The 16,329-nt window shown below is 49.7% G+C and overlaps 1 protein-coding gene across 5 annotated transcripts in view; it reads right to left on the reverse strand.

Annotated features, from left to right (window-relative positions):
* The window catches only part of NCAPD3 (non-SMC condensin II complex subunit D3), a 60,592-nt gene that overhangs the window by 9,730 nt on the left and 34,533 nt on the right, over window positions 1-16,329 (reverse strand). For all 5 annotated transcript variants that reach the window (XR_015142456.1, XM_086341912.1, XM_086341911.1 and 2 more), the window contains 5 exons: window positions 8,172-8,279; window positions 6,032-6,146; window positions 5,631-5,741; window positions 4,737-4,975; window positions 4,550-4,629 (listed from right to left, as the gene is read on the reverse strand). Coding sequence is in view for 4 of the 5 variants with exons in the window: in XM_086341912.1 (XP_086198038.1) it covers window positions 4,550-4,629; window positions 4,737-4,975; window positions 5,631-5,741; window positions 6,032-6,146; window positions 8,172-8,279 (653 nt within the window). In the remaining variant the exon portion in view is untranslated. The remainder of the gene's footprint in view (window positions 1-4,549; window positions 4,630-4,736; window positions 4,976-5,630; window positions 5,742-6,031; window positions 6,147-8,171; window positions 8,280-16,329) is intronic.

The following is a 16,329-nucleotide window of genomic DNA, read 5'->3' on the forward strand; positions in this document are numbered from 1 at the left end:
CCACACACAACACACCACCAAGTCAGGGACACTGCAGACGTTACACAGCGGAACCACCTCGTGTGAAAAACAGAGCGAAGGGCAGTCATCCTGAGGAGCACTAAGAATCCAAATCTCCACTTCATCAGCCCGACAGGCTCAAGGGGCAAGCAGCGTGGTCACTTCCTTCTTAGATCAAGCAGAAAACACACACGTCCCTCTTCTTTCAGATGTCTTCCTACACACATGGTACTCTGAAGCTGGTATCCGCTTGGTGGAGGCCACATGGATGACTCAGAGTCCTGACCTGGACGCCCTTGGGCTGGGACGGGGATGGACCCCTGGCCCGCACTGACCCCGGCCGTGAGCAGATGGGGATGGACCTTCGCCCTGCACTGACCACCACTGTTAGCAGATGGGGATGGACCCCCGCCCCACGCTGACTGTGGCCGTGAGCGGGATGGACCTTCGCCCCGCACTGACCACCACCGTGAGCAGATGGGGATGGACCCCTGCCCCGCGCTGACCGCGGCCAAGATAGGGATGAATCCCCTCCCTGTGCTGACCGTGGCCATGATGGGGTTGGACCCCTGCCCCGCACTGGCTGCCGCCCCGCGCTGACCACCGCCATGATGGGGATGGAGCCCTGCCTCCGCGCTGACCGCCGCCCAGCGCTGACCCCCCCCCACGCTGACCACGGCCGTGAGCGGGACCCACGGCCCTGCCTCTCAGCCCTCCCTGCTGTCACCTGAGCTCACGTCCCAGGTCTGCTTTGCCGCCTGTATCTTGTCATGTGCGCTGTGGTCCTGCTCCCACAACATGCTGACCGCTCCCCATTCCGTCCCTCCTCTTCTCAGCAAGCGGGCTGTCCTTCAAGGACCCAGGGAATGAGGCCCACCCTCCGCCTCAATCATTTTCACTCACTGACTCATCCAGTGTCCCCTGAGTGTCTCCTTGGCCTCAGGCCGTCTGAGACAGGAAGGATGCCAGTAAACAAGAACACCCCCGACTCCAGGATGCCTGTGTCGCATCAGGTGGGCAGATGTTATCAAAACCACACAGAATGTGTTGACAAAAGTGATCTGAAGCAAAAGGTGGCCGGGAGGGCGTGGGGGAAAGGGAGGGGGCCAGCTGCTGGGGAGAACCTGTGTCCTCCCCTAGGGTGACCAGGTTCAGCCTTTCCTCTGGCCACTCCTGAGCACATCTGTTTCACCCTCACCTGCTTGCTAAGTGCTTCCTGATTTTCTCCACTCCAAGCCCCAACATCACTGCTAGGGCATGCACACCAGTATGTGTTCCCCAAATTCCTGCGCTGGAAACCAGGCCCTCAAGGGGGTGCTATCAGGAGGTGAACATCTGGGAGGAGATTGGCCCACAAAGGCCAGGCTCTCGCGAACGGGGTGAGTATCTTATAAACAAAGTCCTGGGGTCCCTCCCTCCCTCCCTCCCACCTCGTGAGGACATGGGGCCATGTAGACAGGGTGGGGGTCTGGCTCCCTAGAAACTGCTTTGCTGGTGCCCACCTCAGACTTCCCACCTCCAAGCAGGGAGGGGGCAGTATCTGCTGCTCATCAGCTGCCCAGGCTGTGGGGCTTGCTCCAGGAGCCTGGCCAGCCTGTGACAGTCTCTCAGAGCACCTTCAGTTCCACACAGCCTCCTGTCCTCCCAGCTTCATCGACTCCAGGGACCCAGACACTGTGACAACACTGGAGCCTCCGCTGAGGTCGACGAGCCGCCCAGTGTTCCGACAGCTCTCTGACTCCCTCGTCCCTTCACCTGTCCTGCACGGAGCCCTCTGGATCCTCAGTGGTGCACTTTTCCCCCAAATCGAGCAATCACTGCTTTTCTTTCTTTTCTACGTCACCGGCCCATCACTGCAGTCCCCTTCCAGCCCTGCCTTCCTGCAGAGCTGCAGCATCTGCCCTGCCCCCTGAGAAAGCCGACCTGTTGCCTGGCCATCATCCTGACTGCTGTCTGCAGGGCTCACCTGGTGGGCAGACAGGGTACATCTCATACAAGCTTGTAGCCTCCACACTGGGGGTTTATATTTTAGGACCAATCCAAAATGTCACGCAAGGAAACCACAATCTGAAAAGACACATGCACCCCAGTGTTCACTGTAGTACTGGGCACAGCAGCCGGGACACAGAAGTGACTTAAATGCCCATCAGCAGAGGAACAGATAAAGATAATGCGGTGCATATATACTATGGAATATTACAGCAGAGGAACAGATACAGATAACTCGGTGCATGTATACTACGGAATATTACTCAGCCAGAAGGAGGGAATAATGCCACGTGCAACAACATGGACGGACCCGGAGATTGTCACACCAGTGAGGGAGCCAGACACAAAGACAAACACCACGATACCACTCACAGGTGGAGTCTAAAAAGTGCTACAAATGAACTGATTTACAAAAAGAAGAGCCACAGATGGAGAAAACAAACTTATGGCTACCAAGGGGGAAAGGAGGGGAGGGATAAATTGGGAGGTTGGGATTGACATTGGAAAAGACCCTGATGCTGGATCAGGAAAAGACTGAAGGCGGGAGGAGAAGGGGATGACAGAGAATGAGATGGTTGGATGGCATCACCAACTCCGTGGACATGAGTTTGAGTAAACTCCGGGAGCTGGTGATGGAGGGGGATGCCTGGCGTGCTGCAGTCCATGGGGTCGCAAAGAGTCGGACACGCCCGAGCGACTGAACTGAACCGGGACTGACACACACACCACTATATACAAAACAAGGGCCTGCTGGTAGCTCGGGGAACACGCTGCGTGCTCTTTAATGGCCTGTGTGGGAAAGAGTCTAAAAGAGAGTGGATACACGTACAATCAACAGAGTCGCTTTGCTGTACAGCAGAAACACAACACTGTCAATCAACTATACTCCAATAAAAACTGATTTAAAAAACAGTCATACAATTTTGCTAATGCTGGAATCGTCAGGAAATCCACCTAGACCAAAAGTAAATTCACAGGGCTCTGCCGCTACAGTCTCTTGTGAAGATCTGTCCTAGCAGACACATATGGAAAAATTAACATGTATAAAGGAAGCAGATAGGCCTGACCTTTGGCCTAAAAGTAGATGAACAGGTTAATTTAGCTTTTCAAAGCTCTTCAAATCACGCTCCACATTTTGCCGTGGTTCAAACCAACTCAGAAGGCAGGGCTAAAATGGGTGAGAGGCACTCTGCAGAGACACCTGCCTGTCCTCTAGTGTCCCTCTGGCTTGTGACTTCATCACTGCATGCTCCGCACAGCCATCGAGGCTGTAATGCACACGGGAGGGGCCAGTGCACTGCGCCCCTCTCTGCTCCTGGGCCCCCACGGCACACGGGGCCTGGGGCTGGCCTGGCCGGAGAAGGTGAGAGGGCACCGCGCAGCGGCCCAACACCTTCCCCACTTACGCAGAGAGAAAGGAAGCGCAGGAGCCTCAGCCTCCGACATGGCTCTAGACATGCTGATCAGCACGCCAGCCTTCTCCCAGCTTGTCAGGTAAATGCTCCTCCTTGCAGAAACATACGCAAAGGAGACCGAACAGAAATTCTTCCATGGAGCCCAGAGTAACCAATGGTGACGATATTTAGAACAAGTAAAAGTGAAAGTGTTAGTTGCTCAGTCCTGTCCAACTCTTTATGACCCCGTGGACTGTAGCCCGCCAGGCTCCTCTGTCCATGGGATCCTCCAGGCAAAAATACTGGAGTGAGTAGCCATTCACTTCTCCAGGGGATCTTCCTGACCCAGGCATCAAACTGGGTCTCCTGCATTTCAGGCTGATACTTTACTGTCTGAGCAACCAGGGAAGACCATTTAGAACCAGAGGGACCCATTATTATATGCTATTTAGAGTTAATGAATTTGTAAAGACCGCTTTTGAACTGTGGGAGCTCCTGCCATTCATTCAACACTCTATTTTCCAATTACAGACTTGCTTTAAACGGCATTATTCATGTAACACAACTGAGGTTAGCAAATTCTGTGAGATCATTCCTCAACCCCTTGAAAAGAAATCTTTAAGAAAATTCCAAAAGGACAAGAATGAACAAGTGGCAAGGCAACTCTCTTTCCTTCGAATACTCAGGAAATACCCATCTCCAAGGAGCCCTGTGAACTGTACACTCTCATTCCACACTGAGCAATTCCGTCTTAACTCCTAGAACGCCCTCCTTAGTTTCTGCACTTAGAGGAAAGTCTGAAGCCTATGCTACTGGACTAGAAGTCGACTGTAAGTCACGCTGTGGGCACAGCTTCTGCTCCAGCAGCCGGCGTGGCCACGGCTCGCCCTGCTCTCACGCCTCTGCTTGGGACGGGCAGCGTCAGCAGGTGTGCTTGGGGCTGGGCTTCTCCCGAGGCCACCGGGACCACGGTGCTTTTGTTCTTAAACTTACATGAAAACTAAAGCTTGGTTGTGCAGTTCAGTACTTTAAGAGTTGACTGATTATCTAGCAACTGCCAAAACCTCACTAAATTCCACACGACACAAATCCAAAGCAATTTTAAAGAGAACTTTCCAGAAACTAGGCCGATCGCTTGGCTGCCTGGTTCGAGGCAGGAGGCTCACCTGGCGACCTCTGGGTTCGGGTCCACGACCGTGATGACGAAACGGAAGAACAGGCAGCCCTTCCACCTCACAAAGTCCTCCTGCAGAGAGGAGGAGGACGCACACTTATTCCGCTGCTCAGACCCCGTCCCCGCCCCCCCACCACCCCAACCAGGGGCCGCCGCTGGCAGGCCGCCCCAACGCACACCTGCAGGAGGCCCGTGAGCAGGAGCAGCGCCTGCTTCCGGACGAACGGGTTCGGGTCCTTCAGACACGTGCAGATGGTGGGGACATATTTGTCCACCAGGGCCGTGTAGCGGACGCAGAGGTCACACAGGACGATGACGATGTTGTTGAGGACGTTCCCGTCTATGCCTACCTCCAGCTCCCGCACCAGGACGGGGACGCTCTCCTTTGCGAGGTCGTCGTGCTGTAAGCACAGCTTCCCTGTCCCCGAGAGACAGACCCCAACTCTACTCTCATTCACTGCCTCACAGGTTCTCCAGCTAGATCTTTCCAGGGATTTTATTTAGTTACAGTTAAAACATCACATCAACAATCACAAAGAAGCCAAAGGCAGACAGACCCATACTAAATATTAAGATGCTCAAAATACATACGCTCCCCACCCCCAGGTTACACGAGACAGACACACTGAGATACTCGTCTATGGCAGTACAAATGCCTTCTTCTAAGGTCAACATATGAATTTTAGAGTTTTTGACTTACCTGGAAAATAACCAATAAAATGTAACTAATGATACTTATTTTTGATTATACACATAATCAATATAAGTAAAAAGTTTCGTAATGAACTTGAAACCTGAGCTAGGCAAACATGATTGTGTCCTTCCCTTCACTTCTCGTTCAGTCAGGAGAGGAAAGGATGCTACTGAGTTTTGTGTCTGCACCTTTTTTTTTTTGGCCTGGAGAACACTTTGCTCTTATTTAGTTCTGAGATTTTAGAAAAATCTGATGGACAGACTGAGTGTAAAAGCACCACGGGAGCCCCCGTGTACTGACGGTGAGGGCCCTGCAGGGCTGCGCCCGCCAGGTTCAGATCACTGGCTTACTGGAGACTCCAGTAAGACTCCTCACTCACCCAGGGTGATGACGGCATGTGCTCTGACCACCGAGGGCATGACCACGCCCTGGACCTGGGAGAGGGGCTGGGAGGCCGGGGCCACACTGCTGCCCGGGGGTGCCTGGGGCCCTGCAGGAGGGAGGGGAGGTGGGCTTACTGTACCGCTCAGGGCGAGGCCAGCCCTGGGGAGGGGGTGGGGGCTTACTGCACCACTGCTCAGGACGAGGCCCCGGGGAGGGAAGGTGAGGGGTGCTTACTGCACCGCTCAGGGCCAGGCCGGCCCTGGGGAGGGAGGGGAGGTGGGCTTTCTGTACCACTCAAGGCGAGGCCGGCCCTGGCGAAGGGGTGGGGGGCTTACTGCACCACTCAGGGCCAGGCCGGCCCTGGGCAGAGGGCATGGGGCGCGTCAAGGGCCTTACGAGGCTCTCTGCTGGGAGACGCGGCCAGGATAGACAGAATCAGGAGGGTGGTCCTCTGGTCCACTCTGGCTGGACAGAGCTGGGCGACGTCTCCTAAGGTGAAAACATACTTCACCTGCAAAGAGAATGGGTTCTGCAGTAAGAGTACGGCAAAGGAAAACGAACTCTAGCGGGATGAAGGCGGCGTCAGCGGAGTTCTCTTTTTGTCCTGTTAATTAAACAATTGTCTTTTTCCTCCGAAACAAGACACGGCCATCGGAAAAACTCAGCCACTGCCTAAACTAGGGTGACCACATAGTTGTATCATCTCCCTCCAGATACTCCTGCGAGTCAAAGGGGCGCTGGCCAGCAGGTACACTGTGATAACAGGGATGAGCTCGGTGCTCCCGAGCAAACAGGAACACGGAGCAGCCGACTCACAATCCCGCCACCCACAAGACACCATCCTTGTTTTTCTGGATGACTTTCTTTTCCAAGTATTGTTATGGTCACAGGGCTTCATGCTTGCGTTTCTCCCACACTTACCAATCACACTAGGTTGAAGGTCGCAGTTCTAAATTTCAACATCAGGCATTCTTTCATGTCAATGTAGACAACAAATATGTTTGACAAATACACAAAAGTATGCTAAAAATCAAGAATGTCGTCAAAGCTTACCATGCTATCACCATGTGTCTACGTGACCGAATCCTTTGCTGTCTGCATCGTCTCCGACGCACAGCCCTGCACCCTGGGACAGCGCTCTGCCTCCTCAGAAGGGTCGTGCAGGACGAGGGGGCATAGAGCCTGCTACACACTTTAAATGCACTTTCAAATCGTCCTCCTGGTTAGCTTACTAGTAAGATTCCTCCTGGAACTCACTAAAACCTCAAGGCACCATTACTGTGTCTTTATTGAGGATGTTCAGCGTAATACTTAAGCAACACTGTTTTAATTATTCAATCATAAAAATACAAGGGTGATATTAACTAAACAGTAAAATGTTAAATAAAGACCTTTTAGAGTAAGAAAGCTAATAATGATATGTGTGCTTAGAGAGACCTGAACATACTGTATCTCAGTGGACTGATGGAATATTTGAATTATATTTAAATAAGAGTGAAGTAAATAATATATATACGGGAAACTTCTCCATATATTTTGACTGAAGGGTAGATTTTGGTGACATATTGAACAGGAAAAAAAGTCTTACTAAGGCAAACTCCCTGGTCATATTACACGTTTTTCTTAGACTGGGTAGGGAATCCCAGACCTATCAACAGAGAAAGACCCTCCAGAGAAGCGCTGGGTCTCGGCCACTCTACACACTGTGGCCTCTGACCCAAAACACCAGGGTTCCTATTGATTAGGATAATTCTAATTACTGAACTGGGAGCATATTGATGTCCAGCACAAAGGTTCTCCTCCTCCAAAATATCCAAACATAACCATCGACCCCCAGCTTCAAGTGCGAGGGGGAACTGAACTGAACAGGGGGGAACAGGAGCTGCACAAACAGATGAGGAAAATGGCCAGTTTCAGCTGAGTGATAACCTAGCCTGAAAGGCCCTTACTGGACAGTGTCAGATGCCAGAACCAGAATCACCAATGTTTTGCTGACAGCCAGCCACTTGGATGAGAAAATAGGCCCCGTGTGCAAAGACTCAAAGGCACCTCTTCAAGATACAATTTCTAAAGCGGGTGCATGTCACACACTCTCACTGCTCCTGGGGCAGGAATTTCTCCAGCTTTCAAACATCTCTTCTTGTTTCACATGTGACCTGGGAACTGTTCTATAGTTTGATGTTCAAACCACTCAGCAGACACAGTAGACAATCTTAAAAAACATCAAACTCAAGCCCAAAGAAGCAAGAGTACTCTCTTCTCACCTGTTACTTCTGAGCTCACAACACACACTGTGTTCTCCCTATTGGATCAGGAATCTCACAGGACCCAACTGGGAGAAGCATTTGCCATCATTTCCCCCAGGTAGTAAGTGAGAAGAAAATGAATAGGTCACCAGTAAAAAATTCTAGAAAAGAAGAGTAAGCACCAGGCTAGGAACACCTTCTCCTGTTCACGGTGCTGCACACACACCACAGAGGCACTCACAGCCCTGCCGGCGCGGGAGGAGGAGGGTGGGGGGACGGCAGCCACTCACCATCAGGTCTTCTCTCATCCGGCCCGGCCCGTCCTCCTTCAGGATGATGTCGGAAAGGTGGCGCACGCAGGTGGCAAGCACATCCTCAGACGCCTGCACCAGTAACTCCTGTGGCAAGTCAAAGGTCACCTCTGAGGGGCGCCAGGCATCCAGCAGACTGCCCATGGCATACAACTCGCACAGAAGAAATGCTATGGCCTCCAAATGCATAAACTGGAAGCCATGAAAAATCCGAGCCATCATGTTTTTGCATCTTTGCTCTTTCTTTTAGCGACCTGGCAATACGAACTGGTTAAGTGGAATTCACAAAGAATATGTATACTCTTTCAAATACACTCTACATACTACATTTTGTATACGTATACATATTTTATATATAAAAGTCTTTTGCATATGTAAAGTCTTTCTTTCTACGTTTGCTCTATAAGAGGGAAAGACATCTACTCAGGAAGGTCTAGAGCCCGAATTTCTAAGAGATCTGTAACAGCAATGCTCCTCCAATGACAAACACATTGCAATTCTTCCGGCATATGTAGACAGTGAATTAACTGCTGTACTAAAGAGTGTATTTTAAATAAACAGACTTAAAAAAAAAAAAAAAAAAAAGTTGTTATCCTCCTGGAATGTATTCATTCAAGACAAGTTTTCAGAGTCTCTTGTTAGTGAAAGTGACTTCCAGGGGTCCCATCTCCAGCCCACGCACCTCACCGCCCACAACTGGCTGCAGAGGGTCTCAGCTGCTCCCTATGACCTGGGTGTCACTAACACCCAGGCCAAGCCGAGCGGCTCCACAGTGTGACGGCCACCACACTGTCAGATAGTCGCTGCCTTTTATATCTTCAGTTTACTTTTAACTGGAGGACGATTACTTTACAGCACTGTGATGGTGTGTGCCATGTATCCGCGTGAACCGGCCACAGGCTCACATGTGTCCCCTCCCTCTGAGACTTCCCGTGCACCCCCCTCCCCTCCCACCCCTCCAGGCGGCCACAAGCACACGCTCTGGGCTCTCTGCACCACAGGGCAGCTCCCCCTGCTGTCCATTCCACACACGGTGGTCTCCACGCTCAGCGCCGCACTCTCACGCCCTCCCACCCTCTCCCTCTCTCAGGGTCGTATGTCTGCGTCTCCTTTGCTGCCCTGTAAATGGCATCATCAGTACCATCTTCCTAGATTTTACTTTTTTTCTCAAGTGCACACAGAACATTCTCCGGGAGAGATCACATCCTGGGCCATAAATCAAACATTGGTAAATTTTTAAAAAGTGAAATCATTTCAAGCATCTTTCCTGACAATGCTCTGAGATTAGATATCAGTAACAGAGGGGAAAAAACTATAAAAAATACAAACACATGGAGGTTAAACTATGCTTCTAAATAACCAACAGATCACTAAAATAATCAAAAAGGAAATCAAAATATGCTTAGAAACAAATGACATGAAAACACGATGACTCAAACCTGTGGGAGGCAGCAAAAGCAGGGGTGGGAAGGCAGTTTATAGCAGCACAAGCCCACCCCAAGAAACAAGAGATACATCAAGCAAGTAACCTAACCTTACACCTACAGCAACTACAAAGAGAACAAAAAAAAAAACCCCAAAGTTAGTAGAAGAAAGACATTATAAAGATCAGAGCAGAAAGAAATGAAAAAGACATAAAGGAGACTATAGCAAAGATGAATAAAACTAAAAGCTGGTGCTTTGAGAAGATAAACAAAATTGACAAACACCAAGGCTCATCAAGAAAAAAAGGGAGAAGACGCAAATGAATAAAATTAGAAATGAAAAAGTTACAACAGACAACAGAAATACAAAAGATTCTAAGAGACTACTATGAGCAACTACATGCCAATAACATGGAGAATCTGAAAGAAATGGACAAACTCTTAGAAAAGTATAACCGTCCAAAATGGAACCAGGAAGAAACAGAAAATATGAACAGACCAATTACAAACATGGAAATCAAAACTGTAGTAAAAAAATCTTCCAATAAATAAAAGACCAGGACCAGATGGCCTCACAGGTGAATTCTACCAAAATTTAGAGAAGAGCTAGCACCTATCCGGCTCAAACTCTTCCAGAAAATTGCAGAGGAAGGAAAACTCCCAAACTCACTCTATGGTATCAAAATCAGACAAATATACCACAAAAAAACAAAGTTATAGGCCAGTATCACTAATGAACATAGATGCAAAAATCCTCAACAAAATTGTAACTAACAGAATCCAACAGAACATTAAAAGGATCATATACCATGATCAAGTGGACTTTATCCCAGGGACTCCAGGATTCTTCAATACATGCAAATCAATCAATGTAATACAAAATATTAACAGATTTAAAGATAAAAACCAAATGATCATCTCAATAGATTCAGAGAAAGCTGTTGACAAAATTCACCACCCATTTATGATAAAAACTCTCGAGAAAGCATGGTGGTGGTGGCTCAGTTGTGTCTGACTCTTGAGATCCCATGGACTGTAGCCCATCAGGCTCCTCTGTCCATGGGGTTCTCCAGGCCAGAATACTGGAATGGGTTGCCATTTCCTTCTCCAGGGGATCTTCCCAACCCAGGAATCAAACCTGGGTCTCCTGCATCTGCAGGCAGATTCTTTACCAACTGAGCTACAAGGGAAGCCCAAAAGTAAGCACAGATGGAACATACATCAACATAATAAAGGCCAGATATGATAAACCCATAGAAAATACTATTCTCAATGATGAAAAGAAAAGCATTTCATCTAGAATCAGGAACAAGACAAGGGTGCCCACTCTGCCACTATTAGTCAACATACTTTTGTAAGTCCTAGCCACAGCAGTCAGAGAAAAAAAAGAAATAAATAAAAGGAATCCAGATTGGAAAAGAAGTAAAAACTTTACAGATGACATGATTCTTTACATAAAAAACCCTAAAGATGCCACCACAAAATTACTAGCACTAATCAATGAACACAGTAAAGTCGCAGAACACAAAATTAATACACAAATCTCTTACACTCCTATACACTGACAATAAAAAATCAGAAGGATACTCACTTCTGTTTCAGGACTTACTCTACCACGGAATTACCTGTTAACATGTGGGTCTCCCCCACTGCGTGGCAGGGGCCTTAGGAATGGGCAGTCTGACCATCACCCCAGGTAGCGCCCAGCAGCTCAACCACAAGGCGGTACTCAAAGTTTGCCAAACTGCTGGCAAATCACCATCACAACCCAGACTTCTGCAGCTGACGTGGCCTGACGCGTGTGCACGCTCCTGCTGCTCTCTACAGATCAATAGCACAACCTGGAGCTTCTGGAATGCACGTGCTGTGTCCCAGTCATCTGGGTCCCCAGGCCCCGGCTGCTACTGAGAGGAAGACTTCAGAGGCTGGTGAGCTGCCGGTCAGCCCGCCCACCTGCCCGCCTCGGGCTCTGTCCCCACAGGCGCTCCCGCCCTGCCTCCAGCTCTGCCCTGAGCACTCCCGCTGATCAGAGCCGTGTCCAGAGGCGAGTCTGTCTGGTCTAGGCAGACCTCAGAACGCTTTTTCTTCAGTTTCCCAAAGTCTGTCTCCTTGCAATTTCCACCTACTGGTCCAAACCGGTCCTAAGTGACCGAGTCACTCTGACTGTCGTCTGGGTCTCCGGTCGCATGTGCATGCAGCCAGGCCGACTGCTGCCACACGCTTCCTCCTCCAGCTGCACACGCCAGGCCCCTCAGCAGCCCCGGCTAGCCTGCTCTGACCCCTCGCTGCCGCTCACCGGGTCTCACCCACCCTGCTCTGATGGCTGTCCTGAGACAGAGGACGGGGCACTGGTCTCAGACTCACCCAGTGCAGACAGCAAGACCACACCTCTGCTGCAAACCCAGGCGCCACTCACAGCGTCCACGCCTGCGCCCACTGCTGACTGCAGCTCCACAGCAGCGTCAGCTCACGGCCGCTGACAGAGCAGCCACGCCCACAGTCCTAGCCTCTGGCTCGGTGGTCGTGGCTTTGGTACCTGTTTTTCTCCATAAAACACAGGATATTGATTTATAGACGAAGAAGAAACAGAGGTATGGCTCTGGTCACCTGGATGGAAATCACCCCCAGCTCCTGGGACGTATCGGGCCTCAGTCCCTTGTCCACCATGCTGTGGGGGCAGAGCCAAAACCCTGCCTTCTCCTAACACAGCAGTGAGCTCCACACTCTTCCAGTCTCGTTTCTACATGAGAAGAGAACTCAGCCTTCCCCACAGACGAACAAGGACCCAGCTTACTGTTCTGAGCACCGGGGCCTGTGGCGGGCAGACAGCGCGTCCTCTCAGCCCGGGTCCGCCCAGGGCAGACCCTCCTCCAGCCAGGGCTGGGGACCCGGGGTCTGAGCCACAGGCCTGGCTCCACACCAACAAGCAACGCGCCTCGGACGCCAGCAGGATGGCACCCTCAGCGCTGGCCACAACAAGCAAGGCGCCTCGGACGCCAGCAGGATGGCACCCTCAGCGCTGGCCACAACAAGCAACGCGCCTCGGACGCCAGCAGGATGGCACCCTCAGCGCTGGCCACAACAAGCAACGCGCCTCGGACGCCAGCAGGATGGCACCCTCAGCGCTGGCCACAACAAGCAACGCGCCTCGGACGCCAGCAGGATGGCACCCTCAGCGCTGGCCACAACAAGCAACGCGCCTCGGACGCCAGCAGGATGGCACCCTCAGCGCTGGCCACAACAAGCAACGCGCCTCGGACGCCAGCAGGATGGCACCCTCAGCGCTGGCCACAACAAGCAACGCGCCTCGGACGCCAGCAGGATGGCACCCTCAGCGCTGGCCACAACAAGCAACGCGCCTCGGACGCCAGCAGGATGGCACCCTCAGCGCTGGCCACAACAAGCAACGCGCCTCGGACGCCAGCAGGATGGCACCCTCAGCGCTGGCCACAACAAGCAACGCGCCTCGGACGCCAGCAGGATGGCACCCTCAGCGCTGGCCACAACAAGCAACGCGCCTCGGACGCCAGCAGGATGGCACCCTCAGCGCTGGCCACAACAAGCAATGCGCCTCGGACGCCAGCAGGATGGCACCCTCAGCGCTGGCCACAACAAGCAACGCGCCTCGGATGCCAGCAGGATGGCACCCTCAGCGCTGGCCACACACGCCCCGCTTTCCCTGTGGCACTCTTCCCTCATTATCATCTTTTTGTTTTGTTTTTACCTGTTTTCTGTTATTCACACATGCTGCCTACTTAGGGAATGTTCCTTATTTAAAAGGTTTTCACACACTTTCTTGGATCAGAGATAAATGGTTAGAAATAAAATAAAAGAAGTATTTCTTTTCACCAAGAAGTGTCAAAAAGTTTAGTAAGGAAAATCCCAGACACAGAAAGAGCTGGGCATTTTTAAAATTAAGTAAATTTCAACCTGCTCATACCCTAAGCAAAAAAGTTACACTATGCTGCCTTACTATACCTGTTAACTTATGAGGGAAGGACTTTTTAAAAGGAGCTTATACAAGAAAAGGAAGCATAGGAAGGTGGCAGGTAGTTCAGATGAAGCAATAATGTTTTTATTCTAGGAAATGTAAATATATTGGTTGGCCATAAAGTTTGTTTGGGTTTTTCCATAAGATGTTACATAAAAACAAGAGCAAACTTTCTGGCCAACTCAATATTTCGGCAATTATCTAATTTCATTATTTAGATAATTCATAATTATCTAAAATCATTATTAATAACCCCCAGTCCTATACTGCTTCATCATGATTAGCACTGTTTGGAAGTGTAATCCAGGCATACCTGGTGGCTCAGACGGTAGAGAATCTACCTAAAAAGTGGGAGACCCGGGCACGATCCCTGGGTTAGGAAGATCACCTGGAGAGGGAATGGCTGCCCACTCCAGTATTTTTACAGAGAATTCCATGGACAGAGAAGCCTGGCGGGCTACAGTCCTCGGGATTGCAGTGAGTCGGACGTGACTGAGCAACTAACACTTTCACTTTCTTAACTTTCAGGAGTATATTTCATGACAAAAACTGAATATATGGTAGTAAGATGACTCATTAGAGATACTGAAATGGAGAGCACTCAGAAGTTAACCTCTTCCGACACTGCAGAGCTAGTGAATGATGGCTGAGATTAGCTGCCAGTGTCGGTGAGAAGTAAACCTTGGAGGTTTTCTCTGACCTTGTTTATTTGGAGGCGTCTGCAGTTTCTTTCCTGCTTCCCAAGCACTGACAAGGAGGTATCCTGGGTGTCAGGCAGAGGAGAGTAGCATATGTCATACTGAGGGGGCCAGAGACTTGCACCACAGAGATAAAGTACTCTGCTGTGTTAAAAGCAGATACTCTGAATAAGTGAATCTGTTGACATTTTCTCATAAGAAAATGTTCCATATTCTAGTTCCATACTTATGCTCTTTTGAAAAGTTTTGAGACAGAAAGCTTGATATCATCTCATGTCTTTGAGGCTTATAGTCAATTTGAATAGGAGCAAATTAATCTCATTTAAAAATTATATTATTCAGCATTAGCATGGATAATAATATTTATTTTGCTTACATGTAAAAATTAGGCAGTTTTACTCCATGTACTCTGTCTTAAAGCATATTCATGTATTTAAAAAAAAAAAGAAGTTAACCTAATCCCCCGTCTCCCACAGAACACTGGTCTGTGAGGGAGCTTCCAGAGGGCCTGTCAGCAGGAAGCGCTGGTACCAGAGACATTAGGGGGAAATAACACAGAGATCTACCAAAACCTTCTGGCCTGGTGGGGGAGCCCCGACCAGGAGGAGAGCGCTTACACACCCTGGGAGGGAGGCGGGAATTGAGGCAGGAGGGGCCACCAGGCTACTGCGAGCACCCAGCCTGAGAGGATGAAGAGACAGCCTTGCAGCTTCCATCTTGGGACCAGGGGCCCAGCAAGCGGGCCTCCTAGAACACATGGAAGAACCGTACAAGAAAGATCTTAATGACTCCAATGACAATGATCGTATCACCACTCACCCAGAGTCGGACAGCCTGGAATGCAAGTCAAGTGGGCCTGAGGAAGCATTACTACAAAGCAAGCTAGTGGAGACGATGGAATTTGGGCTGAGCTATTCAAATTCTAAAAGATGATGCTGTGAAAGTGCTGCACTCAATATGCCAGCAAATTTGGAAAACTCAGCAGTGGCCACAGGACTGGAAAAGGTCAGTTTTCATTCCAATCCCTAAGAAAGGCAATGCCAAAGAATGCTCAAACTGTTGCACAATTGCACTCATCACACACGCTGGCAAAGTAATGCTCAAAATTCTCCAAGCTAGGCTTCAACAGTATGTGAACCAAGAACTTTCAGATATTCAAGCTGGAGATCAAATTGTCAACATCTCCTGAATCATAGAAAAAGCAAGAGAATTCCAGAAAAACATCTACTTATGCTTACTAGAGAAGGAAATGGCAACCCACTCAGTATTTTTGCCTGGAGATTCCCATGGACAGAGGAGACTGGTAGGCTACAGCCCACAGGGTTGCAAAGAGTCAGACATGACTGAGCGACTTCACTCACTCATGCTTTATTGATTACGCTAAAGCCTTTGACTGTATGGATCACAACAAACCGTGGAAAACTCTTAAAGAGATGGGGCTACCAGACTACCTGACCTGCCTCCTGAGAAACCCGTATACAGGTCAAAAGGCAACAGTTAGAATCGGACATGGAACAACAGACTGGTTCCAAATTGGGAAAGGAGTATATTCCAAGGCTGTGTATTGCCACCCGGCTTATTTAATTTATATGCAGAGCACACCATGCCAAATGCTGGGCTGGATGAAGCACAAGCTGGAATCAAGATTGCCAGGAGAAATATCAATAACCTCAGATATGCAGATGACACCACCCTTATGGCAGAAACTGAAGAAGATCTAAAGAGCCTCTTGATGAAGGTGAAAGAGGAGAGTGAAAAAGTTGGCTTAAAACTCAACATTCAGAAAACTAAGATCATGGCATTTGGTCCCATCACTTCATGGGCAAACAGACAGGGAAACAATGGCAATAGTAACCGACTTTATTTTCTTAAGCTCCAAAATCACTGCAAATGGTGACTGCAGTCATGAAATTAAAAGACGCTTGCTCCTTGGAAGAAAAGCTATGACAAACCTAGACAGCATACCAAAGAGCAGAGACATTACTTTGCCCACCAATGGTCCGTATAGTCAAAGCCATGGTTTT

This window comes from Bos grunniens, chromosome 15 (genome assembly GCF_055505025.1).
Source record: "Bos grunniens cultivar Pamir isolate PY7600 chromosome 15, Bosgru_T2T1.0, whole genome shotgun sequence".
In the NCBI taxonomy this organism is placed as follows: Eukaryota; Metazoa; Chordata; class Mammalia; order Artiodactyla; family Bovidae; genus Bos; species Bos grunniens.